This window comes from Aspergillus wentii, assembly GCF_001890725.1.
Source record: "Aspergillus wentii DTO 134E9 unplaced genomic scaffold ASPWEscaffold_4, whole genome shotgun sequence".
Lineage (NCBI taxonomy): Eukaryota > Fungi > Ascomycota > Eurotiomycetes > Eurotiales > Aspergillaceae > Aspergillus > Aspergillus wentii.
This window is the reverse complement of record NW_024467835.1, coordinates 3,095,696-3,123,504: the sequence shown is the minus strand read 5'-3', so window position 1 is coordinate 3,123,504 and position 27,809 is coordinate 3,095,696. Positions and strand designations below refer to the sequence as shown.

General features: G+C 47.6%; 12 protein-coding genes across 12 annotated transcripts; 4 read left to right on the top strand and 8 right to left on the bottom strand.

The window, feature by feature from the left end:
• Positions 1-209: 209 nt before the first annotated feature.
• ASPWEDRAFT_183826 (uncharacterized protein) lies at positions 210-1,097 on the bottom strand. Its single transcript, XM_040831994.1, has 4 exons — positions 832-1,097; positions 701-777; positions 563-640; positions 210-508 (listed from the first exon to the last, which is right to left on the bottom strand). Exons 1-4 carry the CDS (start codon positions 904-906, stop codon positions 379-381), a joined length of 360 nt encoding a protein of 119 aa, XP_040689488.1. The 5' UTR covers positions 907-1,097; the 3' UTR covers positions 210-378.
• A 2,179-nt stretch (positions 1,098-3,276) lies between these two features.
• ASPWEDRAFT_156031 (DUF3632 domain-containing protein) lies at positions 3,277-4,556 on the bottom strand. The gene has a single exon (XM_040829695.1). The coding sequence runs from the start codon at positions 4,512-4,514 to the stop codon at positions 3,459-3,461; it is 1,056 nt and encodes a 351-aa protein (XP_040689487.1). The 5' UTR covers positions 4,515-4,556; the 3' UTR covers positions 3,277-3,458.
• A 1,156-nt stretch (positions 4,557-5,712) lies between these two features.
• Positions 5,713-7,386, top strand: ASPWEDRAFT_41052 (uncharacterized protein). The gene has a single exon (XM_040835456.1). It carries the CDS (start codon positions 5,728-5,730, stop codon positions 7,159-7,161), a length of 1,434 nt encoding a protein of 477 aa, XP_040689486.1. The 5' UTR covers positions 5,713-5,727; the 3' UTR covers positions 7,162-7,386.
• Positions 7,387-8,502: 1,116 nt separating this feature from the next.
• ASPWEDRAFT_111514 (TolB family protein) lies at positions 8,503-10,524 on the top strand (the record flags this gene model as incomplete). The annotated part of the gene is made up of 1 exon (XM_040828250.1): positions 8,503-10,524. One exon carries the CDS (start codon positions 8,503-8,505, stop codon positions 10,522-10,524), a length of 2,022 nt encoding a protein of 673 aa, XP_040689485.1.
• Positions 10,525-10,850: 326 nt separating this feature from the next.
• ASPWEDRAFT_156022 (MFS transporter) lies at positions 10,851-12,782 on the bottom strand. The gene is made up of 4 exons (XM_040829694.1): positions 12,431-12,782; positions 11,592-12,378; positions 11,498-11,545; positions 10,851-11,451 (listed from the first exon to the last, which is right to left on the bottom strand). The coding sequence occupies exons 1-4, from the start codon at positions 12,521-12,523 to the stop codon at positions 10,922-10,924; spliced, it is 1,458 nt and encodes a 485-aa protein (XP_040689484.1). The 5' UTR covers positions 12,524-12,782; the 3' UTR covers positions 10,851-10,921.
• Positions 12,783-13,382: 600 nt separating this feature from the next.
• On the top strand, positions 13,383-14,444 carry ASPWEDRAFT_41050 (uncharacterized protein). The gene has a single exon (XM_040835455.1). The coding sequence runs from the start codon at positions 13,846-13,848 to the stop codon at positions 14,161-14,163; it is 318 nt and encodes a 105-aa protein (XP_040689483.1). The 5' UTR covers positions 13,383-13,845; the 3' UTR covers positions 14,164-14,444.
• Positions 14,445-15,352: 908 nt separating this feature from the next.
• Positions 15,353-17,009, bottom strand: ASPWEDRAFT_41047 (HNH endonuclease signature motif containing protein). Its single transcript, XM_040835454.1, has one exon. It carries the CDS (start codon positions 16,616-16,618, stop codon positions 15,584-15,586), a length of 1,035 nt encoding a protein of 344 aa, XP_040689482.1. The 5' UTR covers positions 16,619-17,009; the 3' UTR covers positions 15,353-15,583.
• Positions 17,010-17,217: 208 nt separating this feature from the next.
• Positions 17,218-18,072, bottom strand: ASPWEDRAFT_28414 (uncharacterized protein; the record flags this gene model as incomplete). Its single annotated transcript, XM_040833133.1, has 2 exons — positions 17,218-17,880; positions 17,926-18,072. 2 exons carry the CDS (start codon positions 18,070-18,072, stop codon positions 17,218-17,220), a joined length of 810 nt encoding a protein of 269 aa, XP_040689481.1.
• Positions 18,073-18,122: 50 nt separating this feature from the next.
• On the bottom strand, positions 18,123-19,105 carry ASPWEDRAFT_41046 (glutathione S-transferase family protein). Its single transcript, XM_040835453.1, has one exon. The coding sequence runs from the start codon at positions 18,931-18,933 to the stop codon at positions 18,256-18,258; it is 678 nt and encodes a 225-aa protein (XP_040689480.1). The 5' UTR covers positions 18,934-19,105; the 3' UTR covers positions 18,123-18,255.
• Positions 19,106-19,677: 572 nt separating this feature from the next.
• On the top strand, positions 19,678-21,217 carry ASPWEDRAFT_28412 (FAD-dependent oxidoreductase; the record flags this gene model as incomplete). Its single annotated transcript, XM_040833132.1, has 4 exons — positions 19,678-20,094; positions 20,140-20,606; positions 20,653-20,713; positions 20,759-21,217. 4 exons carry the CDS (start codon positions 19,678-19,680, stop codon positions 21,215-21,217), a joined length of 1,404 nt encoding a protein of 467 aa, XP_040689479.1.
• On the bottom strand, positions 21,119-23,158 carry ASPWEDRAFT_41044 (DUF3176 domain-containing protein). The gene has a single exon (XM_040835452.1). It carries the CDS (start codon positions 23,117-23,119, stop codon positions 21,266-21,268), a length of 1,854 nt encoding a protein of 617 aa, XP_040689478.1. The 5' UTR covers positions 23,120-23,158; the 3' UTR covers positions 21,119-21,265.
• A 1,773-nt stretch (positions 23,159-24,931) lies between these two features.
• Positions 24,932-26,426, bottom strand: ASPWEDRAFT_740817 (HET domain-containing protein; the record flags this gene model as incomplete). Its single annotated transcript, XM_040839432.1, has 3 exons — positions 24,932-25,825; positions 25,877-26,012; positions 26,053-26,426. 3 exons carry the CDS (start codon positions 26,424-26,426, stop codon positions 24,932-24,934), a joined length of 1,404 nt encoding a protein of 467 aa, XP_040689477.1.
• Positions 26,427-27,809: the final 1,383 nt, after the last annotated feature.

Here is a 27,809-nt window from a genome sequence, read left to right as displayed (position 1 = left end):
ACATCCAATGCATTTAGTTCAGTCTTCTTGACGGGATAATGGCTTCCAAGTAGGCATCCATAGATAGCTTCATGCGCCTCAGCAGGGCAGAGCAATGCTCAGAAACTTGAGTATGGATGGTGGGAATTCCATTGTGGGGATATTGATTTGGCCATGGCGTCTACAGCGATTCCCCTCTATCCTTATGGGAAAGTGCTGCACATGAGTAGGTAGTTATATGCTTTTGGTTATGTAGGAATACGCTATGTTCATAGACCTTATTTATTATTAATCGATAGATACCAGGACCAGACAGGTGGGCATTAAACTAATACGAGGTCGTAGTATTCTGAACTCCATCAGCCAGAATTACTGCCAACATAATGAGAGGCTGTCCGCTTAAAACTCCTCCCGGTCATCAATCGCATCAGTAACACAGCGAGCACTGGCACCTCTGAATGACTTCTCCTCCTTAAACTTGTGAAGACCCCTCTTGAAGGCAGTCCGAGCACCACGGCATCCCACCTTGCTGTTTGATATATTAGTCAAATGTGTACAAGATGTATGCAGGGCAGTAACATACGCGTAAACTGTGCAGCGAACGGGGTCATCTGCATTAGGAGTCTGGACATAGAGAATCTTCCAACTTTCTTCCTCGATGCTGGTGTTCAAATTCTGGTTAATAATGAAACGATATATCCAGATAGAGAAAAGGACTTACTTGTCTGGGAAAGAGACACATTGGTCTTCAGGAGCTTCGACAGTAGCTCCCTTACCCTCATAGGGCTTAATGCGAAGCTGGGCAACATGTCAGTGAATGTGGATAAGATATGTCAGTTGGATTGAACATACAATAGTATCATCATAGACAGCAGATGCTACCCCGAGAAGGGTAGCTCCGGCAGCAAGGATGCTAAGGAATCTCATTTTGCTTGTTGGGGAAAAAGTGAAGATTGATGCGATTGATTTGAGTTGAAATTCCCCCTATTCAGAGGGAGCAGAGTCAGGAATTATATATCCGCTGTCTGTGTTTTACGTCATGAACTCAGGACGAGTTCAGCTCCCACATCTCAGCCACCTGCAAGATTTGTTGGGAAGATACACTAGTGTGTGATGAACATGTTTGCTGCAGGAAATTGACTTTGGCGATCCGAGATCTTCTGCTTAGGTCAACACTCTGCAAAACAGACAGACACTAATAGCCCAGGATCAGGCTGATGAATGTATACCTAGATTTCTAAAGACAATCTAATTAGCCTATATTATTAAAGATAATAATATCTTGCATCACTACCTTCCAGGGACAATTTATGCTGCCTTAGATCTGATTGTGAGTGGTAATGACGGCTCGCTAAGATACTGTGTAACAAACCCCACTCCTGCTGATCTGTGGGGTAATAGCTCACCTATCAAAAGTCAATTCCCCCCTCTTATTCACACGGCTAAATAGAACTAGTCAAAACCAGGAATTATCATATGAAAATCATTGAGTAACTTGGTTTCCTGTGATGAGAAACAAGAATAATAATAATATAACGCATTAATACCGCTACCTTATCAGCAAAACACTACCTAGTTAGTATTCTAAGATGCGGTCCTTGGATTGTTGTCTCTATATAGTAGACGTCATAACATCTAACAATTATAATTCCACTCTTCCCAATCCCCACTTTAGATGGTTCAATGTGACATTGCCAATTCAATTGGCCTTCTATAATTTTGCTAGCAGCCCTCGATGCTCCTCCACATTCCCATGCAGGGGGTCTAATACGTAAGACCCAGAACATGTCAAATAGCCATGTTGCTCTTGTCGAGGTGGGCCTGGAGTCACAATTGATCGAACGTAGACTCAGCTTCCACTCCGCCTCTGGAAGGATCGGCCGGTGGATCCATCCCGACTGAGTTTCGGACCACCGCGGAAAGAACTGGTGGCTGAAGCCGTGCTCAGCTCATGTTGTTCAGCTCGTTTGTATCTGCCTAGGTACTCAACATGTATTTTGTAGTTAGTGTTGGGGACTGTGTCATCATCCTGACGTCATTAGCAGGCCCTCATTACCACAATTGACAAATATCTGAGTGTGCTTCAGCTTTAATGCTCCAATGTTACACAGACTACGCAGAGGATGCAGATTACAATGTACCGTGGTGATCAATTGAGGGATTTTGCGACTCTTGATAGACCTGGACCAGGAACACTTGGCAATTCAGCTGGTTTGGAGTGATTTCAGTGCTCTACTTCTCGGTGCCTACCCCCATGCCACATTTTGGGCAATTCCCCCATTCCCCTTCCTCCCATTCAGCTGAAACCAATGCTCCGAAAAAACAGATACATAATAGAGCATTTTGTCTTGGCTTAATATAATGTAGCAGAATGCTTTAACAAACTTCTTGCTTATTGTCCATGAGTCTTTCAACAACCCATTCTTTAATCCTAACATAGAGATATAAAGTAAGTTGCTGAATAGACAAGATACTAGTTTTCAATTATATGAATATGTTGGGAATACTGTATATATATATATATATATATATACGTATGGACAAGTTGAATGGCAACGTGGTCAGGTAAACCAACTACCTTGACTCAGCTGGAGTCCAATCGTAGGAGTAAGCCCAAAATCCCAAAACCAGAGACTAGTGGATATATATTTAGCCCATATTTATGATGTGCGTGCAGAACACTACCCAAGTCAGCTCTCCTGATTGCTACCATTTGGAGCCCCGAAGAATCCCTCCAAGAAAACAAAGACATAAAAAGAAGGAAGAAAGACCTTAAGAGCCTCTTTTCCTGGCCTCCATCCTAACATCAGGATCGGCCAACATCTCAAGCCCAATTTCCATAATCGTCGGGGCTGAACCCCCCCTTCCCGCCCCCCAATCCTAACATCATACTGCAACAGAATCATTGGAATGGCGATCTTGAGACTCGCGCCGCTTCAGATAACTCTTGGCACAGAGTAGAACCCCACTGGTTTTATCATGAACACACTCATTTAGTACCGACCTAATTATTTGTGCTTATCAAGAAAATGACGGTTAACTATCTACCATATCAGATGCCTGTAGACTTAAAACTGGAGCCTTTGGACTAGCCAGAGATTTTTTCTATGAGGACGATGGCTGTGTAGACCATCTGATCCCAATTTGCGTTGTATATGGCTGCTACAAGCCCTCCGATATCTTGATCAATCTTCTTCATTCTTCGCCGTGATTTTGCCATCTCTCAAGCCTACCAATAGCCCACCACCCTGCTCTCCCCTGTCATTGACAAATCCATCGTTGAGGATCATAGTGTCAGCGGGCTGAGTCATGCCTTTAATTTAACTGATTAATAGGAGTATTATTTCGCCTTGTCGGGATTCAACGATTCATCACGAAAGCCCAAACCGATTTATCCAGTTCCGTTGGTCAAGGAGAGCAATTTATGATTCAAGGACTAGAAAGAAAAGAAGCACAACAAACACAATAAAGAGAGAGATTTAATTAACATCATCCTCCACTGTGCCCCCCAATTTCACGAGATCCTTCAGACAAGCCAAATGTTTATCCTGATGCAAGACCTCCCCACCGTTCTGGTAAGCCCTTAGAATTTCAGAGTTTCGGTCCTCCACGTATTTGACCATAAGGTTGATGGCGTCGGTTGCATACTTCTCCAGGCCTGCCTCGTTGGTTTCCTTGGCCTCATCCTGGATTTCGTGGAGTCGCTTGAGCCAAAACATCCATCTCCACGGTGAGAATCCAACCGGTGCTAGCTGCCCCAGCTCCGACTGCATGAACCGCTCGCCACACTGGCCAATCGTGCCGGGGCAATCATTCCACGAGACACTTGAGAGTAGCATGATATTTTCCCCTGCCTCCTTGATCCACGCAAAGGCAGCTGGCAGTAAGCGTACCATGTCAAGGTTGTGGATGGAGCGGTTTGGATATTCATCGTCTGACTCGTCTGGGATGTGGAGCTCTCGGTCCATCTCAAACATATACCGGAATAGCACGAGGGCAATCTGGCATACTCTATCCTTGCTGGCGCGGGTCGATGCCAGCTTGGCCAGGAAGGAATTGAAGTTCAACCGATGGGCGCTCGACATTGGGCCGCAGTCGTTCATCCACCACTCGGTCATGTCAGTGGCCAGGAAGGGCAGGTCATTCCACAACACGCCCTCGGCTGTGCGTGCAATATCGATACCGTACACGCCCGACACCGGCCTAGTTAACGGCCCCGTACCCTGGATGCGGACGATGTCGAGGACCAGGCGATCGTGGTCGGTCGTCTCGTGTGACGTATGTCGGCTGAGCTGGTAATACATATACCACAGAGAATGTATGTATTCTTCGAGGGAATCCACCCCATCTCCAATACGGCAGTATCGACTGCTGACGATCCAGGTTCGATTGTAGAAGGCTGCTCCCCGGACCTCTGCAAGGTCCCCCCGAGCAACGGATGCCCGTGTATCCTCCTGATCTCTCAAGATGTTGCTTGACTGGTAAGGGATGCCTCTCGGCGAGGAGCTCAGCAGGGATTCACGGAGGTGTTCCATCTTGATAGTGTTGATGATGGTTAACCTACGATAGGGGTACAGTGATGGAGATATATCGACAGGGTACCAACGCAATTGAAAATTAGGGGCTACCTGTTCCTCCCTCTAGGCAGCAGTGCAGGAGGTGCATTGTTCTGACAGTCATGTCGATCTTTGGATGTGTCAATTCCTGTATGCGCCGCTGTGTCGAAAACACTACTAAACGCCTTTTAGAACCAACCAATAGTATTGAATACTAATCCTATCTTATGAATAACAGAACTCCAGGGTGGCTCCCAATCTCTCATTCCATCTCCCTAGCCACCCTCATAGCCCACAGTCCGCCTCTGTCTTCGTAGGCCCCGATATCGCTCAATTGGCTGAATAGCAAAATCGAACAACAATGCTAACATGGAGAAATCCAATGTCAAGCGACGTTGGTTCGAGATACCACCCTCCCAAATTACTATCCTTCCTATGGTTCGCATCTAACCATTCTTAGAGATTGATCCATAGTTTTATTTTTAGGGCTATACCTGGATAGAGAGTCGGATCCTGAGCATGCAGCCGACGAGCCAGATCTCGATCGATAGGATCTTGAAACGAAAGGGCAATGTCTTGTTGAATGACTGACTGAGCTGGGGCCCAAGCAGGCTTTGCGATGGCATCTCTCAGGCTCTGCTGTGAGGTCAGATCATGCGATGGAAGAGATGGATGCGCGCTTATCCACAGTTTGGCGTAGGGTTTGTCTGGGTCGATTTTGGTTTCTCACAGCGCAGCTATCGAGCTTTGGCCATATTTACCTTCTGGTTGTTAGATATAACACTGCTCGTTGAACAGGAAGTATACCTACGCCATTCATTATGGGTTACACCTATTGTGCTCAGTTATTGATCAAGTCGTGGGGAAATAAACCCACCACATGCCAATCGCCTCAAGCGCTTTAACTGATTCATTGTATTGAACTAAAATATAGATACCGGGGAGGAACTATCATTCGTCTTACAATAAACAAACTGCATGATGGACTCTTCACATGGCAGTATAATGCAATATGACGGGTGTCTTCAGATCAGCATCACAACGTCATCGTACAGACACAATACGAAACTCATTGGACCACGTATTCGGCCCCTCGGCATCTTATGATTCCATAAGCAGAATATAAGTATCTGGCACCTAATGGCTTTCTGATCCGTCTCAACAGTTCAAAAATCCTACGTGCTCTGCCGACATGTCAACCCCGATTTCCGTTTTGGTCATTGGCGATCTCATCCTCGATCAGTTCATCCGCGGTACTGTCTCGCGTATCTCCCCTGAAGCTCCGGTTCCAATAGTGAACCAAAGCAGCGTCGAATCCTTCCCTGGCGGGGCAGCGAATGTCGCTCGCAATTTGGTAGCGCTCGAGGTGAGGGTGGTGTTGATGGGGTGTGTGGGCGACGACTATGAGGGAAGAAAGCTTCTCTCTCTACTCTCTGATTGTGGGGTGGATATCGATTCTGTCCAAACTGTTCGGGATCGACCAACCTCGCATAAGTTGAGGATTATTGGCGACGGGCAGCATGTTGTCCGCGTTGATCGAGAGGTTGTAAAGCCATTACAGGATCAGAACAAGACTCTGGAAGCTATCAGCCGGCACTTGCCTACCGTTCAGGGTGTCATCTGCTCAGATTATAACAAAGGGTTTCTCTCCCCGGCGGTTTTGATAGGCACCATCAACGAGGCATCAGCATTGGACAAGCCGGTCATCATCGATCCCAGAGGCAGCGATTACACCCGATATACTCGGGCAACTGTTCTCACGCCGAATATCAAAGAGCTTCAGATCGCTTCGCGCCGAGGGATAGACACCCCCCTGGTACTTGATTTGGCTGCGGAAGAGATATTGAAAATGACACAAGTCGACGCACTTCTGGTCACCTGTGGTGCAGATGGAGTGGTTCTATATACCCCCGACAGGAAAACAGCTATCCCTGGCACGAATCAGACTGTAGTCGATGCCAGTGGAGCGGGTGATAGTCTGCTAGCAGCCTTCACGTGGAGCTATCTTTCTAGTCAGTCCCTTATACAAGCAGCTGAGATTGGCAACCGGGCTGGGGACATCTCAGTAACCAAACAGGGCACCAGCGCCGTCACTCGAGACGAGCTACTCCCAGTGGCAGGAGAAAGCTCGATCACATCACCCAAGATCCTCGATCTCAAAACTGCCCTGAATCATGCAATGGTAGCACGAAAGATGAACAAACGCATCGTCTTCACAGACGGCTGCTTTGACCTTCTCCACGGAGGCCATATGGAGTATCTCCGAAAGGCCCGTGCTTTGGGAGATGTATTAATTGTCGGCCTTAATTCCGATTCTTCAGTCAGACAGTTCAAAGGGGAGATGCGGCCAATTGTGCCTGAAGGGCAGCGGGCTCAGCTTCTTGCAGGGCTGAGCTGTGTTGACGTAGTCGTTCTGTTTGAAGACTCTACTCCAATTAGAGTCATTGAAGCCCTGAAACCAGATGTGCTTGTCAAAGGAGGAGATTATCAAGTTCATCAAGTCGTGGGGCGTGAGGTGGTCGAAAGCATTGGAGGACGTGTGGAAATCATCCCTTTGAAAGAGGGACTGTCGACCACTGCGTTGATTGAAGAGATTGTAAGACGGCATAAGATGGCTGGAAATTGACTTGGCTGTTGAATCACACAATACTTAGAGTGACGTGAATTATAGGTAAGGCCGAATATCTGGATCCTGTGCAACTACGCAGAACAAAGCATAATATATATGTACTATTAGAATTAAAGTAGCGTGGGAGGTGCAAGACTCACTTGTCATCCTAAAGTGAACTGCTACTGTTTAGATTACATCTATAGCGAACGATACTATGGATAGATAATAACTATTTCTGAGGGTTAAATTAATATACATCATGGATACATGATGCTTAGATAATCTCGCTAAATGCACAGCACCTCAAACCTATTCAAGTTTAATCTCCGCATTGGACTGGATGGTTATTCTACGGAGTGTGCAACCGAGCATAAATCAACGCCAGTTCATTCTGACCCACTCCCTGGGTTTTAGTCGAATGTCAGTAAAGGTATTAAATAGAGAAATCAATGCAGTTGATGGTTAATTTAGTGTTAATGGAGCCGTTGAATCGATAGATATGTATTAGCATTGAGTGAGAATTTCATATTACGCTTGCCTATATATAATCGGAAATGCTCTTAGTAAACCTCTTCAGAATGTGTCATAGAATAGATTAATAAAGCCCATCATCTGTTGGCATCCTCGATTGATTCTTCGATTCAGACGAAGAATGTTTCAACCTTCCATGATTCCATCCTTCATCTTCTGCACTATTTTTTATCTCCGAGCCGATGACCCACAGATGCAACGTTAGATAATCAACAACTAGATAATAATAAGTGGATAGACCGTATGATGCCAAGGAAGAAAAAGAAAATACTCCTTGACAGAGTCTTCTGATTACTTTATTGGGAGAGTGATGCAGATGTATACGTGTTCCATCAACGCCGGTATCCCACGGGAAGCTCGGAGTTATCACTAACTCACCACCGCCAAGTGGCCAAATGAAGCGAACGAGAAAAAAGCGACTTGGCAAAGCTTCATCTGGATCAAAAGGCACACGAGTCTGCTTCATGCTGAGACAAAACTGGGTGTCAGAGGCTTGGCAGATGCAGATCCCAATATCGCGTATATCTTTTTCCCAATGAGAGCCGGTGTTTTAGAGTGCCTAGGCTGCAGCAGATTGCCATCCAGCGGTGCAGGCCGCATTATTAACAGAATCATATCTCCGGGCGTCGGGATTCATCTGATAACAGGAGGGTCTGATCTGATTCGTGAAGGGCGTGTTGTGTGGATATTCGCCGTGGGGTGTGCAGTATGCCCGAGATGTGTCGGAGACAATTGCTACAAGCGGCGAGGATCTTCTATATAGATATCGCCGGTTCCCGCCAGGAGGCAGATGCAGACTGAAGATTTCCAAGAAAAAGCACCACGATGCGGTTCCTTCGCTCTTCTGCTGCCCTTGTGCTGGGCTTTGCCCTTCCTCCGGTTCTGGGCTTGTGTCCGTATGCCTCGCAGATGCTGAATGCGCGGGATACGCCCTCGCCACACGAACACACCAAGACAGTCCGCGATACACCCGCTAAAGATGGAAAGAAAGGTGCGTTCCTCATGAACCGAATTGCCCCTGGTACATCCGAGCTGTATATCGCCAACGCGGACGGGAGCAACGAACGGGCTCTGCTGTCGGAACCTATCTTCGAATACCATGCCGCCTTCTCCCCCGACGGACAATGGATCACCTTTACTGGCGAGAGAAATGGAGACGGAAACTCTGATATCTACCGTGTTCGCACAAACGGTTCGGATCTGCAAGAACTGGTCGCCACGTCTTCTGTCGAGGATGGCGTCGTGCTCTCTCCGAATGGAAAGCTCGCTGCCTACGTCTCGACTGCCAACGGATACAAGGCGAACATCTGGGTGATGGACTTGGAGACTGGTGATAAGTGGAACATCACCAACACCCCGTCTACAGTGGGTAACGATACCCTGCCCGATGGCCATTTCCGCCCATCGTGGTCCCCCGACGGCGAATGGATTGCCTTTTCTTCGGACCGCAACTCAGGCTGGTATGGCCACGGCGACCCTGTCTTCTTGGGCGTCAGTGGATGGGAGCATACCCAGGAACTGTCCATCTACGCCATCCGACCCAATGGATCCGACTTCCGCCTCATCACCAGCAAGAAGGACTGGTCGTTGGGCTCGCCCAAGTTCTCTCCTGACGGCAAGCGCATCGTCTACTACGAGATGACCCGCGAAGCAACCTGGGACTCGCATCGTCCGGAGTCGATCGACTCGGCCAACTCCAGCATTGTGTCGGTTGACTTTGCCACCGGCCAGGATCGCCGTGTGGAGGTCCAAGGCGCTGGTGTGAAGCTATTCCCGCAGTACATCTCCCAGGACAACATCGGATACTTCTACAAGGGCGCTACCAAGGAGGGTCTGCACACTACCAGTGGAAGCTATGTCAACACCACCAGTGTAACTGTGCGCTCTCCTGCCTGGTCTCCGGACGGCAAGCAGGTTGTCTACGAAAAGACCGGATGGGACATCCGTCCCATGGAGAAGAAGCTATACAGCTGGGACCCAGACTGGGAATACCGCTTCACCGACGTCTACCCCCAGCTTTCCAACCAGAACAAGCTCGCCATCACCCAGAAGCAACTCGGCAACTCGTCCGTGGTCAAGATGAACGCCAACGGAACCAACGAGCAAACCGTCTACAACGACATGACCTCTGGCCTCGTCTCCTCCACCATGGTCAGCCAAGGACTCGCCGGCGCCTTCCAGCCCTCCTGGTCAACCGACGGCGAATGGATCACCGTCGGCGTTGGCTTCTGGTTCCAGAGCAGAGCAGAAAATGGAGGCTGGCTCGTCCGTGCCGCCACCAACGGCTCGTACTCGGAAGTCCTCACCAACAGCACCACCACGCTCAGCGCAAACAGCAGCCTGATCAACTCCGGTTTCCCCAGTTTCTCGCACGACGGCAAGAAGATCGTCTACCGCGTTTGGGGGTACAACTCCACCCAGGGCGAAAAGTCGCAACTTGGTCTCCGCATGATGGACCTGGAAACGAGAAACATCACCGTCCTTACCACCGAATGGGATAACCTTCCCTTCTTCTCGCCTGATGGTGAGAGAATCGTCTTCACCCGCAAGACCAGCCCAACCAACTATGACGTCTGCACTATGCGTCCTGATGGAACCGACATCAAGGTGCTGACTAGCAGTGGTGCCAACGACGCCCACGCCGTCTGGTCTCACGATGGCCGCATTCTCTACTCGTCTGGCATGTTCGGTTTCCAGTACGAGTGTGCCCTCTACGATCAGACATTCCAGCCTTATGGCCAGATCATCGCGATGGATGCAGATGGCTCGAACAAGGAGGTTCTGACTGATTCTATCTGGGAAGATTCTATGCCTCTTTATATTCCGAATGAGTCTTTAATGGGATAGATTAGGAAGCTATTGAGTGGCTTTGAGAGTGTAGACTGTGGTGACGGTGCTATCTTCTAAATGTATATAAATTGACATATTGTTACAATAGATAGAAAAGTGATTTGTTATTTCCTGTACTTCCTATAGGCTCGAATAAGGTATACCTTTATAGATAATCACACCCATTAGATAAGATGAATAGAGCCAAGGAATACTATCCAATAGCAGTAATTCTCCCCTCCCTCTAAGGCTGACTGCGGGCCGTTCCTCAATTCCGATTCGGCTGTCGCTGATCCAACTTTGTTTTTATACTACACCTTATTCTTCCCATATCTTAGCAGACACCCAAAACAAAAACTTTTATATTATATAGTCTATCTATCTATCATGATCTAATCTATATCATTATGAATAATTACTTAATAAGAAGAACATCCCCCTGCGCCGCCCTCTGCGCAAATTTACTTCTCCCCCTTATCCAAACCCCATACTTGATAAACACAAACGGAATAACCGCCATCCCCAACGCACAGAACCCCAACAAAGAACTGGCCCAATTAATTCCCAGATTTCCATACATCTTCTCCGTGGCCAGCGGTAGACAAACCGCGAACAGCGAACGCGTCGTACTCGCCGCCGCCGCAGCCGATGCAGAAAACTGCTTATATGCATCCGTGAGATAGTTGAGCAACGCCATGAAAATCAGGAGGTAGCCGAAGCCGAAGAAGATGCCTGACATCATGGGCATGACCGGGGAGATGGAGGGTTTTGCGGACCAGCCGAGCCAGAAGAGGGCGATGGGGATGCCGAGGCAGCCGATGCAGGCGAGGGGGAGGCGCCGGTATTCCTCGACGTGGGCCCAGGGGAGATTGGCCTTTGCGGCTTTGGTGTGGTAGGAGCTGTAGAGGAAGAAGATGATGAAGGCGATGATGGAGCCGGGGAGAACTGTCTCGTTAGATATTATCTTCAAGGTATAGTCGGTGGAACTTACTAGGAAGAAAGGCGAGACCACTGACACCAGCGGATAGTCCGTATAGTTCTGGAGAGTTAGTGTATATCATCAATATTGGAGGGTAGCAACTCACTTTGAAACACAATCGGATAAGCCTCGAAATAGAGATATAAAACGGAGTAAACCAACGCCAAATAAAGCGAACAGCAAAGCACAATCGGCTCTTGGAAGATCATCGCAAACGGCCGACTCATAACAGAGCCCATCTTGTTCGAAAACTCCCTTGCTTCAAACCGGAACCGTTCCCAGCCGGTGAGTCTATCCGGATTCATGGCGCGTTCATGTCGCTGCACCAGCACAGGCATATACGTCTCCGGCATGAAGAGAATCAGAGGAAATCCAGCCCCTGCGATAATCAAACCCACCCAGAATGTCCATCGCCATGAGATCACCGAGACGTAGCCTGAGATGATCGGGCCGAGGAGAGGCGGAAAGATGGTGACGAACATGAACCAGCCCATGACGAGGCCGCGAGTATGCGGATCGCTGTAGATGTCGGAATACAACCCGCCCAGCACGGCATTTGGTGCAGATCCTCCAAGGCCGCAGAAGAAGCGAAAGACCAGCAGCGCAGGGAATGTTGGTGCCAGCGCACATCCCATGGTGAAGATGAGATAGATGGCAAAAGTACAGGTCAGCACGGATTTCCGACCAAAGTATTCGCTCATCGGGCCAAAGATGACAGGCCCGATGGCAAAGCCGGCCATGTACAGCGAGGTGAGAAGCACCAGCTTGAGGTCATCGCTGGGGATGTCAAAGTATTGGGCGATTTCATTTGTCGCGCCCGAAGACAGCGACGAGCCCAGGGAGCTGTTGAAGACAAAGTAGATGCCGGCCACGACGATGTGGAGTTTTTTGGTCTTGCATCATTAATACACCATTTAGACCGGACTAAGACGACTAGAGGCTTACCAGAGGGAAATCAAAAGGACTAGCGACGCCTTTTTCGGGGATAGACTGGACGACTCCATCGGGAGCGTCTTTAGTGAATGCCGTGACCGTCATGTTAACATCTCACAATAACGAAAGTAATGTCCCTGAACCTGAACCATGAACCCTCCGGACCTGAAAACTTTTTATTACAATCCCAATGGCTGATTTCAAATCTGGGCCAGACTGGGGACGGCCTTTTGTCCGATCGTCTCTCCCAATGAAAACATCCTCGGTGGACCGAATACGGGCCCGCTTTCGGCAACCCGTTGGAGCTCCAAGGGTTTCAAACAGGAATTGAACTCCACCCGGGCCCGTTATTGGCCAGTGTTGCTGCCCATCGGAGAGGAGTCCGATGTCAGAATGGAGAATACGAGTTGGGCTGAATATTGTGGCCTTCAAAGGGCGTACAAGTGACTCATTGCTGCCCCAATCGGGAATTTGTGGTTCGGAGTTCGGCTAAAACTCTGCAGGACCCACTCGGCTGATTGTTTTGCCATTAGAAGAGTATTTGTATATAATTGTAGAGAAGAAATCATGCTAATTGATATTGTATTGGCATTGGCTATTAAAATGGGTCATCTAGTCTGTCTTATATACAATTCAGATGGTGCTACTTTAATTGAAGCTGTGTGCGTGTGTTGAAGAATGGAGATAATGCCATGCGTCACCCCCTTCTCTGATTATATTTTAATCATTTATGTTATTAGATAATAGGATAAACTTGCATTTCTCGATGGTATGATGAAGCAAAGAAGTAGCGGTGAAGTGGAAAGCCCGGTAAGGAGTAGAAGAGGTATCACTGTATTTATCTTAGGTCTTAGTGTATTGGTACTGTATACAATGCTATTCATATGATTTTATCTGGATCATTGCTAGTAATATCATATCAAGCATATCTATATACTAGGAAGATTGGAGTATTAATTCCATAACGTCATAGCGATTACATATACTCCGTCACCCATGTTTCTTCTCAATCATGAGGATTACTTACACAGAATAGATTTTGAAGCAGGGAGTCATTCAGCCTGTCCATTTCAAGCCAAACGATGGTGTCCCTTGTCAAGGTGTGTAACACGAGAGTAGCTGAAATGGCGGAATTGCAACCCATCCATCTTGATTGGCAATTCGTCCTTGTCTGGTGATATCAATCAAATACACATAATATCGACTGGAAATACGGTCGCTTGGAATGTGAATATCAATATGAACTGAACCCTTGCCCATCGACTTACCATTCTATCAGCCAGAATGCTATCTTTTGAATTAGCTCCCGTCCGAAGACGATTGTCGCCAATGAATATCTCACCAGAGAGTGGCATACCGCCATCTTGCCATATGGGCCAACGTGGAAGAGCCATTGTCGGATACTGGCCTCGGTGCTCAGTACAACTATGGCGAACAGATACCAGCCTCTGAAGGATTATATGGGTTTGCAGCTTGTTCATGAGATACTGTCAGCAGAGGATGTTGTTCCCTGTCTCCATCAGTACGTATCGCGAGTCACTTCTGCCTTGGTGTATGGAGGACAATCGCCCAAGGAGACCGAAATGACTATAAAGACGATCGATTCAGTCATTCGAGCTATCATGGATGGGATTACATCGCCTAGTAACTTCATTGTTGACGCTTTTCCGGTGTTGGATTACCTTTCGCGATGTTGTGGAAGCAGAGAGCGGATAAAATTCATCGCAACGCAGAAAGCATCTTGATGGAGAGCTTGGAAAAAGGGCGAAACAGCAGTTCGTGGAACCGGTCGCACCATCTCCTTGGATTCAAGGAATTACAGCATTCCTTCACATCAGAGCAAGCCCATCTGCTCGAGGTTATGTACGAAGGAGCCATTTTCACTAGTAGGACTGTGATGGAGCTCTTTGCTATGGCAGCTGTTCTTCATCCCGAAGCTGTACACAAGGCTCAACAAGAGCTGGACACTGTTGTCGGCAGGAATAGGCTTTCCACCTTTCAGGATCTCCCGGCTTTTCCCCAGTTGACAGCCTTTTTTCATTAAGTCCTCCGCTGGAGACCAGTCTTACCCGCCGGTGTCCCTCATTGCGCTCTCCAGGATGATGAGTACTTAGGCTACCGCATCCCCAAAGACGTCGATGCCTTTTGATGTTGAATTCCAGGTTCGCAGTCCAGAGCACCGGCAGACGATTGAAAGGGAGTGGGTGGTTGCTTTCAAGGATACAGCGAGTGTACTTGCTGGTACTGGAGATGCTGTCGGTTGGAAGGGAAAATAGCTGCAAAATGCCTTGGGATCCATGCACTCATCAGATTATGTAGTCCTGCATATCAGATATAGTTTCTTAGTATATCGTCATGGAAAATATCTCCGGCTGTATGTTGCATGTCTATGGGTAATACGAAGTGCACGATAGGTGGTTCGAATAATGATAAAAACCTCCTACAGTGAAAGAAACGCGATCGAGTGATTCTTCTGGTTATACTGTCTGAGATACATTATCGCGTGGATAGCTTCAAATAGGGTTGAAATAGGTATTATCGTGGCTTGTGCTATTTACATGTCTCATATTCTCATTCCAAACGCGTCCGTGTCTCTTATAATAATTTCGACTATATTCGTTAGTATGGTATATTGCAGGCAAGTGGACAACGCACCTCGGAAATAAGCAGCTTCAGATTATCGATGGAGGAATATCGCAGGAATACAGCGCTTATGAGGCCGGCAAGAGAGAGGAATAAGACTGTTTTTGCAGTGCTCGACTTGCTTTTCTGGCTGTCTTTGTTGTCTGGGAACATCGATTCGGCCACGGAGAAATACATGGTGGGCACGAAGAAGGAGAAAGAATACTGAATAGAATAATGTGCAGCCCGTCCTATTTATAAGATAGACACAGTCAGCAATGGCTGCATTTTGACATCATGTCTGACCCTGCACCTGGATACCCCGCTTTTGTACCATCCCAGCCTTCCGCAACTGGAATGCTGTGGCCATCACATGTGAATCTGGAGATAACAGCATTATCAGTCTAAGTATCTTGTGTTCCCATCGATGCACATATTTCTGTGTCTCCCCCCCCTAGACAATCACCCAATCCTGACTTTCTTCATCCAACTCCGAATCATCATCGGAATTCCTGTCCTCCCATCGCTTGTTGCTTTCTCTTATTATCTGTCGCAGTTGAGCAGCGAGATATGTACCAAATTCATCGGGCCAAAGGTCGTCGAATGTGTGCTTGGTGATGGAGGCGGGAGCTTAATCCCTGCAATGTTTCTGGCCAGAACAGCCCGGATCGACAAGTCTAGATACTGGCCCGGATACGCCCAGAGATCGTCGGATGTCTCCACCATGGAGGTGAAGGTGGTATTTCCGGCTATTTTCGCTTGGATGTATGTCAGGACGAATCTGAAGAATAGGAAGCGTCGGGCGGGTTGGTTTCGTGTGAGGAATTTGCGCTCACGGCCGTCCATTTCCTGCTTCGTTAGAGAAATACAGAAATGGATAAGAGGACTTACCTTCCATCTGACAGAGACCCATTCCCGGTCAAAGTTATCGCCGTCGTTGTATAAACGGACGACCTCCTCTTGGATACTCTGGTCGACCAGAACAACCTTCCACTTGCGTTCAGCATCACTACCAGCAGGTATAATCGCGATCTTCCCAGCATCCAGAGCAAGTTGGACTTTCTTATGCAACAAAATGCCATTCCGCGGGTTCGTCAGGTCTATCTCTTCCACCACAAAAAGCAAGGAGATAGCAATTCCTGCCAGCTGCCTGGGAACCAACTGAGCGACTCTCACGTCCCGTGGATCATCCCAATGGACAAGATGACAGTATGCGGTCTTGAAGCTGCCATCGCTACGGATAACGCCATAGTGATCAAGAACCAGTCGTCGAAAGATTTCTTGTTCGGGCTTTGACACAGCGCTGTTACCCTGTTTGGCTGGACCCAGAAATCTGGAAATAACACAGTTCGTAAACGCTCTCTCGTAGACCTCAACCTCAGACACATTCGTCTCTCTCTTGATATTCTCAATTTCGTCCTCCATGTCCTGGATCATGGCGGACTCCCCCTTCTGCCAGGCCCAGATAAGCTCGTTGGGCGGCACGCTGTCTTCGACGGCGGTTTCGAGCTCTTTCTGGAATTCTGCTTCGTCGATGCCACTCCCTCTAATTTCGTGGAGGGCATCCCTGTATTCCATGAGCCTACCCTCTTCTAACCCAATATACTCAATTCCCTTTTAGAGGACATCTCGGATATTGGAGGATTCGGATAGTTTGGACATTATGGACGTCAGGGATTCGTATATGCCGATCCGCTGCTGAGATGTTGAGGGAGCATGGATAGGTATTTCAGGGGATTTGGCATTTTGGTCATGATGTGAAACGATGCAGGGAAAGAGTGGAAGGCAGAAAGGTGAGAGAGAGGGGGAGAGAGGGAGGGAGAGAGAGAGAGAAGGAAAGGTGAAGGGGTGGATGAGTCAATAATTGCCTGAAACAGGCTAGGCTGAAATGATTTTAATTTCCTTCTCATGGAATACCAGAGACACTCTCCTCACTGTCAGTTTTGCCCATCCGATGACCGCTCCTCATTCAATATCGAACGTCTTTGTCTCAACCGGGACGACAACTGCATTATATCTCGACAGACTGAGTGTGCGCATACCCTTGTCTACTTCATGGCTCTGGCTGTTGAAAGAAAGACATGGGTATATATATATTCAAGTACCTCCCTGCTTGGGATCTCATTTATATCACGATAAAAACAAGCTACAACTTCAGGTATCCAACTAAATCACAATCATTTCAAATCCGAATAAACCCTAGCCGCCAACCCCAAAACAAGAACCCAACAAAGCAACACCACAAACAACACCGTCCAACACGATGGATTTCTCCTCTCTGCCGACCGTAAAGGATAGCGAATCAGATCTCGAGTTCGTCCATATGGCTGCGAGTAGGTATTCGGGTAGAATTGCTGCTGTGTTGACGGATAGCCCAGAGGGAGAGATGAAGCTCTTCTCATCGGGCTGTTCGGAGGTAGTCTGTCGGCTGCGTAGGAGGACATTCGCTGCCCGTGGACGTAGACATTGATAGTACCGTAATCTGAAGATCGGGGAGAAATGGCGCGTATATCATCTCCGAGAGTGGAGTCTTCGGACCACGTTGACGATATCACAGATCGCAGAGGAGAAAAGCGATGGACATAGTATATCAGATCGAGAAATGACTCTGCTGTCAACTCAACCTTCTTTTTGTTCTTACATGGTCTGAGTAATTTGCGATCCACGACGAATGTATTCTCGATCTTGGCGTAGCTTTGTTTTCGCGATGTCCAGCTCTTGCGATTCTTCAGGCGAAGGACGATTTTATATATTGGATGGGGAGTCGAAGATTCAAGGGGAAGATGCGTGGTCCATTTCCGCGACTTTTTGCCGAGCGGTTTATTGTTGAATGTCGTAAGCTTGAATAATTAATTATCAGCTGGTAAATATAGAGATGGAAATACCAAAACAACCGTCACAGACTGTTCTTCACAGCCGACAATGATGACCGGATGATTGAGACATCCCGGCGGCAGTCCCGGATGAAGCAGTCTCGATGCCTCTTTGTATTCTGGCAGCCAGAAAATGCATCCATTGTGAACATCGGCCATATTTATCGATCTATCCAAAGTCTATTGAGGAATATTTAAGAGTCATCGTAAGCGCCGCAGTTGACGTGGCGGATAACTGTCCACCCTGCATTATAAGTCTAACTGGTTGATATATTTATCTGCATGCAAAACACCACAAACCGTCGTGGTCCAATCATTTCAATTATATAGACATAATAATAATTAAAAAACAGCCTTCTTCTCCCCCGGCTCCAATCCATTCAAAATCGGCAATCCGTGATCGCCCTTATCCATCGCGCGTTGGTACGCCTCTCTTCCTGTCAATCGCTGCACATACGCCACGATATTCGGATACGGCGACAGATTCCAGGGGAGGAATGTGCGCTGAGTCGTGAAACACCACAGCGCCATCAAGTCAGCGAGCGTGAAACTATCGCCAGCCAGGAATTGACTCTCGCCGAGTCGCTTCTCGACTAGGGCGATGTTTTTCTGGAGTCGTTGCCGGGGGAAGCTTCGTCCCGGTGCATCGTCGGGAATATTGGGGTCAAAGTAGACGAACATGGCGGTGCTGCAGGCTGGTTGGAGCGTGCAGAGGGTGAAGTACAGCCAGTAGAGGTAAGCGGGGTAGGATGGATCAGATGGAGGCGGGGTGAGGGTGTTGTTGGGTGCGTATTTGGAGAGAATGTAGTTTGTGATGGCCATTGATTCGGAGAGGATGAGGTCGCCGTCGACGATGACGGGGGCAGAGCCTTGGGGGTGGATGGCTTTGAGGGACGGCGGGGCAAGCAGCGGATCGCGTTTGTGGATGGTGAGGTTGTAGGGGATGTTGAGTTCCTCGAGCAGCCAGAGGATGCGCTCGGACTGGCTGCGTTGGAGGTGGTGGAGGGTGAGTGAGGCCATTTTCATCTATGTGCAGTGAATATACAGAAGTGAAGGTGAAAATGAAGATGAAGAGGGGGAAGTGAGAAACTCCTTTTATCGCAGATCAGGTGCAGACCCACTCTGATGTCATCTTTTAGCTTGTTTTAGTCTGAGATGAAGTGTATAGAGATGAAGATGGAGTAGATATTAGCTATCACATTATAATTGCTAGAGTATTGTTATAATTTTGAATAATTAGCATATGGGTAGTTATGGGTAGTTAATATGTATAGATAAACACCAACCAGAGGTATTCTTCTACAGGGGTGGATGTGCACCTTGGTCCGAGTAGACGACTTGTCAATGCCATCATGCCCATCAATAGGACACTGTTATCCATGCAATGTCGATCAAGTATCAATCAGTAAATGTACTCCAACTGTACTGGCAACCAACATAAACAAGTCGATCGGGTGGATCGGCTTCGTTCATAGACACGGCCAAATTGGCAACGCATCCACAATGTATATGATATCAGATAATCAGATAGATCCAATAAACTATAGATAAGTCCAGTAATGTCCATCTCCACCCTGATTACTCGATATATTTATCGGCGGGCCCGTGTGTCGGGTCGGGTGCGGGTGCAGCACCCGACAACTCACCCGACTCCTATAAGGGACGCTATCGCCGTGAATAGCCATCGCCATCCATATATAAGAAGGGATATATCCTTCATCTCAAGTCCATCATCATATCATCACACAACATAATACATACAAAATGAGCATCGAAACCAACAGCTGGAGACCACTCAACGTCGGCGTCATCGGTGGCGGTATAGGCGGTATGTCGGTTGCCATCGCTCTCCGTCGCGCCGGCCATACTGTCACCATCTACGAACGTCATGACTTTGCCGGCGAAGTTGGAGCATCTGTATCATGTGCTGCGAACGGTACACGATGGTTACACGAATGGGGGGTGGACGTGAGCAAGGGCGACCCAGTTGTGTTACGCAAATTGATCAACCGCGACTGGAAGACGGGAGAGCCGGTCAGCGTGTATGACTTGGATGATTATGAGAAGAAATGGGGATATGTGTATAACATGTTCCATCGACAATATATGCATGCCATGTTGAAGGATTCTGCCCTGGGAGAGGGAGAGGGAGTTCCGGCTGTGTTGAAGGTTAATCATCAGGTATGTCACACCCATGTACTATATCGATGATACTAACTTCTACAGTGTCAAGATATCAACCTCCAAACCGGAACAATAACCTTTACCAACAACACCACCGCCCACCACGACCTCATCATCGGCGCAGATGGCATCGGCTCCGCAGTCCGCAAGATCATCGGCCTGAAACCAGAAAAGAAACCTTCGGACTCGAGCTGTTTACACGCCAACGTGCGCACAGAAGACGCCGTCCGCCTCGGTCTAGTCGATTACTCCCAGCACAGCGCCCTCGAGTACTGGGGCGGCCAGGAGGGCAAGTGGGACAAGATTGTCCTGTCGCCATGCAACGGTGGTAAATTGTTATCGTATTACTGCTTCTTTCCGCGGGAGAAGGGTGATTTTGTCAATCATACCTGGGGTGGTGAGGATAGGCCGGTCGAGGAGCTGTTGGCGCCGTATCCGGAGTTGGATGCGCAGGTTCGTTCGCATTTGGCGATTGGGACGGAGATTCGGCCGTGGAGGTTGTGGGTGCAGTATGTTTCCTGTTCTTCTATTCTTGAGCATGAACTGACGGATTAGTGAACCGTATCCGTATATCACCCGCAACATGGTGTGTTTGCTGGGAGATGCTGGCCATCCTGTATGTCATCTTCCCTTACTCGGTCTGCAATTACTGACAAGATAGATGATGCCTCATCAAAGCCAAGGTGCCTGTATGGCAATCGAAGATGCAGCAGCACTGGGTATTATCTTCAGCAAAACCTACTTTAACGGCAACATCGACGAAGCACTGTCAGTCTATGAAAGTATTCGATTACCCAGAGTCACCAAGGTTCAATCAGCAGCTGCAAAGGCAGCTTATAACATCAATGAACGGATTGGTTTCTCGAGTAACACAAATATGTCGACATACAAGGTTGAAGATGAGAAGAAGAAGCTGACTATCGAGGAGATGAATGCGTGGGTCTACCCTACTATACATAAGATACAGACTAACAGTCGCAGATACGACATGTACAAGGACGTCGAGGAAGTGCTGGCAGCAAAACGAAAGCTTCCATTTACTGCTCCGTATATCAACGGATTGCCTGTCGGATTGAAGTTACCGAATGGATATACCATTGGCGAGTTGGCCAAGTTGTGATTATCATGTATTTATTTGTATATTGTGTTATTTAAGCCTCGATCATCATCACTGTTTCAGAACAAGCCTCTTCTTCTCCTCTGAAAACTCAAGTCTAGCCTTTGCAGACTGAGCACTCTTCTCCATACTTCCCATCGACATATACGCATGCTCATCTTGTAAATAACTGTCATCCAGACCATGATATAGAGCCGGTAAAATGGATGACTTCCACAGCCCCAGCTTCTGTCCTCTGTTGATCAGAATAGTTATTACCAAAAACAGAATCCCCAATATGAGCACAGCAGCTGGAAGTGCCAGAAATGCCCACTTCACATGCACGTATACCTGCGCGACATTCACAATGCCATGGATCGTCGAATTACTCGAATCGAGGGCATGCTTGGTCAACGACGCAGCAACATTCGTAACCACCGTTTCCAATCCCGAGTCCACGATCCTTCGCAGATTATCAGAATATGTCGGTGGAACGTACCCTCCCCATCCGGTCGAATATCCATATGAATGTGTCACGAACGATGTCGACGCGAATACTTGCCTTATTTTCGCTGGCGGTCCATCAAGCGGACAGATGGCGAATTCACTTGCATTCTTGAATACACCCCAGCTGCCTATAGCTTCTCCTACTTGCGTTACATTGACAGGAGGGCCATGGCCTGGCTTCCAGCATGATAAATTCACGGATCTGTTCCCGAGTTTCATGACTTCGTGGGGGAAGTACTTCCCATAATCCGGTTCTGACATATTGATGGATGGAATGCCGTTCTGGACGGCAACATTATAAGTACGCGAACACATGGACAAAGCACACTGTGTCACTTTGCCGATTCGGATGCCATTCTCTGGATGCGATGCGGGAACGTCGAATTTGTCGTATGTGAAGTTGAACGAGGCATGAGCGAGCACCATCAACGGACCTGCGATGCCCGAGTATGTCTTGTTCCAGGTGTATCCGATGTCGTTGGGATCGCTGACCGTCCACACAATTTCGGTTGGGAGTTCCATCAAGTATTGCCCTTTGGTCCTTTGTGGGAGGATGTTGATCTTGCTTCCTGATGGATATCCTTGGGGGAGGGTGACATTGCACCAGGTATAACTGGAGACAGTGCTGGTATTATCCAAGCGAATGTCGTAACATCCGACAAGGCGTGCTTGGGAGGTCATATCCTCGCATTGACTGCACCATCCTGTCGACTGAAATGGGTCGAATGTACAGTTCCCAGAGGCACAGGTTGGATTGATGTTAAAATCCTCCGACCAGATGCCTGTGTTGATCGCATTATTGAACCCGGTATCCGACGCTCCACTGGGCTCGTACATGGCGTCTCTTGTCTCCAGGGTAAATGGGAATATCGCCTGTTTGGTCGATGCGATATCCGTTGGGCTAGGCACTTGTCGAACGGGATAACTGATGATCTGTTGGATAAATGGATCAAATGCAAGTGCAAGAACAGTAACCAGTGCCCCCAGGCAGATCCACGAGTATCCACGATGCTGGAAGATAATCTTCAAGGCGCCCAACGGACCACGACTGGCGTCATCGATGGACTGCAGGTGATAGATTGGTTTCTTTTCTTTTTGAAACCAAATCCATTTCAATTGGCTGATCGATGCGCTGATTAGGAAGATCAACGACGATTTAGATGCTGTGGCTAGGATAGACACGATCGTATTCAGTGTCAGCTCATGTGGTAGACTGGGTGATGCTTTGCCGTCGTATACAAGAAGAAGAACCAGAATGGCCACTGCGCAGATTACACTGAACGCCACGGCAAAAATCTCCCAGAACCACGAATCGACGATTAAGGATGATTCGCGTGACTTCTCCCGCTTAGCCCTTTGTTCTTTGGTAGCAGTAGGGCCGTGTTGAGGAAGCACCACGCGTTGATATTTCTGAGGCATTTTGAAGGGCCACTTCATCTTGACGGACAAGAAGGGTTTGTTGGAAAGAGGGGAAGAAAAAAAGGGGCGAGGGTTTTGTGTGTTTTGAACACAAGGCTGAATCAAGGCGGTCCTACATGCATTGGATTGCTCTTTGGGTTACATTGGAGGGAATAACAGACAAGGCTGTATGCAGGGATACGCAGAAGTTGGGGGAACCTGTCCATGTCTTCACCGTTCCAGCAGTCAATACTTGATCCTGCTCATTGATGAACAAGGCTTCGACCTTTTTATTGTCATAGGCTCTGGTCGGTCTCGCGAGAGACTTCCCTTAATATATATTCTTCAGATACTTCCTCATCTGATTGCTCCCATGATGATAAAAAGGATGGCGGTGATGGTGATGGTGGGGTGTTTGCCCCCCAGTTACCTTGACTGGATCAATGTTAGAAGAATGTAAATATATGCGAAGCCACTCACTCGGATATAAATCAGCTACCGGACTGTTAGGTCTTATCGATCTCAGATACATTGGGTCTGAATTTCACCGGTGTAAGGAGTGAAGTCATGTCGATTCGATGATCGTGGATGCACAGACTGGTCACTTAGGCTCGTTGCGATTCCTTACTACTAGTGACCTTTCCACCGACTGCCTTGACCATCCAAACACCATCTTTCCTCTCAACTTGCTGCATTCGATCGTGTGAAGGACCCTTCGCTCCCGAACAATATCTCAATTCCGTCTGAAGGTAGTAGAATAGCATTTCTGGAATCACCAGATCCCCTTCATGGCATAATAGATCCATCATCACCGGTTACCCACGGCGCAGGTTTTTTTTAGCCGCTTCGAAGACTCCTATCGAGATCGGAACATTTTTACCTCGATCAAGCAACATTTTCATTATGGATGGTCCCTGGTGTCCGTTTTGTGCTGCGTTTTCCAATGCAGTCTGAGATGGTACAAAGCTCGTTCTGTGGCTCAAAAACAGGCTAAGTATCTGTACAGCACAGGACACATTTCCTGCGGCCTCTTCAACCGCTTTCTCAGAGACAGGAAGATTCTCCCGCAGCTGGTTGTATAGCATCTGCATTACTTCCTTGCAGGTATTTCCTGCTGCTGCTTCAACCACTCTGTTCGAAACTGAAAGATTGGCCCCATTTTGGTCAAATGGAATCTGCATTGCCTCGGCGCCGCATGTCCAATTCCCGGCTGCTGCCTCGACCAGTTCCTCTGGAGGATCTTCAAGGCCCTTTCCCTTTTCATGAACCAGAATCTCCATTAGCGTCAATGCGCATCGCGAAATTTCACCTCTTATTCCGTCTGGCATCCAAAAAAGGGGATAATCATCATAGTTCAAGAGGCATATCAGCAGTCTTTTGAATTTATCAATGACCTGACCGGCTTCTTCATCCGTGAGCTGCGTATACTCTCTGATACTTTCTCTGGAATAGCCGAAGACCCCCTGAGCATGGTCTTCCAGATATGTCATGAAGCCATCGTTTTCCTTATATTTCTGCTCCATACAGATTAATACTAACCTCGCAGCGCTTTCCAGGGTACTTGAACTGTCCAATCCGTTTTTCTGACGGTTACGCTCGAGACTTTGGGAGAGGACTGCCTTCGCTTCAGTCAACGTTTCGTGGTCGCTGCAGAACCTTATATATCTGTTGAGGCGTTCAATTGTCTTTGGGTGTGTTGCGCCAAATCTTTCCTCGTATCCTATCATGATATGAAAACCCTTGATGTAGTCTTCGGCATCTTCTAAAATCAGTGCCACCTGGTATAGACCGTATCCTGCCTCTGGAATCAATTCAAAACACTCCTCTGAGAGATCACCGATCTTTTGTTGCACTTTCGTTTGCTTTACGTTGTTCCCCGCCAGTTTGCCAGTTCCAAAGAAGAAGCAGGTTCCGGGGCGGGACACCGATTAAGGCTGAGTATGCTTGGTCTCGTAGATCCAAGGTCTCTCTGCTGTCATCGTACTGGGGCGATACCGCAATCATGATGATATCAAAACAATTCTCACCTGCCCTAATGATGCATGGTTTGGAGGCACCATGTAGAAGGCATAGGATATCACCCTTCTGGATGGGCTTTGCAGAGGCCTGGAGGGTCCATTTGGTAGCGAATGCCCCGGCCTGATTCCAATATGGTATGTCTGATGTAGCCTTGTACTTGGGTGTCTTTAACCCCAATATTCCCGCTGCTTGGTTGCAGACAATGTCAACATGTTGTATATCGTGCTGAACATCATCATACTCCACTCCTTCTACTCGACCGAGACAGTAACCCTTGGACTTGATCACTGCAACCTCCCTGTCTTGCCATGTTCCAACCTCGACTTCTTGGAATAATATATGCTTGACGAGTCGCCTGAAAAGCACATCCCATGGGAGTTCATAGTCCGGTAACAGTTCATCGGGACTGTCGAAGCTCATATTCAACAATGCGTATATCTTATCATGGAGCTTGGTAGCCTTGTGTGCGTGGTACATGTCCATCAATTCGCCTATCGAGTGTCGATTTGACGACGCATGGCCATATTTCGGTTGAAAAGGTGCACGTTTGATGAGATATGCCACTGACCGTATCCGGTTCTCGAAGTCTGGATACCCTTTGTTTGAAAGCTTCAGTCGATTAAGGCCTGAGCAGAATACACTCCCATCAATATCGACAGGGCCGCACATTATACGAATATCTCCTGCAACACCAGCCTCTTGGAGTACCTGGTGCCACTGATTAGTCTCTTTGTCCAAGTTATATGGTTTTTAACCTACCCAGATGCGCTCAAACCAAGGCCGTTGTATAAGGGCCATGCATGGGTTGTAATTGCTGTCATCGGATCCAATTTCGACATATTCTCTAGAAGAAATACCATCTTCTGCCGTGGCTCGTAGAAACTCCAGTGCCTCACTACTCCGATCTGCCTCTTCACCAAGCCAAATGGCTACACGACTGGCTTGGGAGTATATTTTTTGTCATGGATTTGATCTGATTCTCTTTTTCTTGGGTGTTGTCTTCCTGGTTGATGCAAATAGCATCCACCCATAGAATGCGATCAAAATAGTGGTTTCGGAGATGTACCAATGCCGCATAGAGGCTCTTAGTAACATGGAGCTCTTTGCCATCAATGTAGATAGACCGAGGCTTTTTCTCACTGCCCCATACATAGGACAATGCCTCGTAGAGGTGCGATCCGCTGCCATCTCCTAGGGGGTATTCAAAAAGTTTGCATCGTATAGCAGCAGTCTTATCCTGGTCTGGCATCAGACACAACATACGAGTACTGTTGGGTAATTTGAGCGGAGAATACTCGTATTTCGGCATTTTGGTAGTCGAAACCAGCGGGCTGGAGATATCCGAACACGTAGGAATGAATCACTACTTTTCGATAGATAGGGAGTGGCTTCAAATTGCCCGATTCTGTTGATGTCTAGCGATAGATGCTGACCCCGCATAGCCAACACACCAGTCTCTTATCCAATCACATGGTATAAGGCTGTCACCTCTGATCCACAGGAATACCTAGGGGAAAGGGTATCCCGTTGTACACAATGATGATTTTCATGATGTTCAATCCGCTCTCTAGATTTGTGAAGCCATTGGAATTCATGACTGACCCTCAAGAGGTGCAATCACGGAGAGAAGTGTGAAGGGGAAGTTACAGGGTTTCCTGATTGGGAAGTGGATAAGGATATGTGACAGAAACTGGGTTAGTCATCTATGCAATAGCACATGGCAAAATCGTTTATCACGACATTACAATAGCATATTGACTGAAGGAAACCAGATGACAGAGGAATTGGCGGTGTCATGAATCCGGAATGATACTCTGTCCAAGAGGCACTGTTTATGAATTACTTTTCCTTCGAACAACTGGATGTAGAATTCATATAATTGTGCATGAGGTAAGGGTGGAAGTCTCTTCTATGCAGCAGCGCCATTGACTAATGAGCAGTCGGTGTTATTAAACATAGTTCATTTCGTACTGGCTAGCTTCCTCGTGGTATAAATCGCAGCCCGTGGTCAGTCGTGGGATGACCTGCAAATGCATGTAGTATGCAAGGAATGGGCCATCCAGATAATCACTGGAAAGACGAGAAAATGCGGTGTACTATTCTTTCTGGTATTCTCCACCAAAATAGTCAAAAAACTCAAAGCATTGATCTACAGCTCTCCGTACATTCTCTGGCAAAGTTGATGAGAACCATTCGTGTATTCTCTATTTTTGCGATATAACCAATAAATATATCTTTCTTTATAGTCTACTATTTTATCAATCTCTATTAACCCAATGGCTTCATACCATACTTCTCCGCATAACGGGAGGAATCTCAACGGCGCAACCTAAACTGGCAGACCCACATTTCCGAATTGGGACGGTATGCACCCCTGAATGACCAGATGGCTTTCACCGATAGAATATTTACATTCATCTCAATGATATTGCCACGCTATAACAGTGGCATACATATCGGACAGATCCTTACGACAATATATATAAATGCACGTTTGCAGATCGAGGTACACGGCAAAGATCGAAATAGATGGCCAATAATTGGTCGCTTGATAATACATATCTGCAATGCAATGCTTGGTTGATCCACCCGCGTATCCTACCACGTAGAGAGAATTACAAATAGCCAGGGACCAGTTAATAAGCATGCTGCCAGCTGTTCGAAACGAGGGTCTCGGTTGCAGTCCTCATGT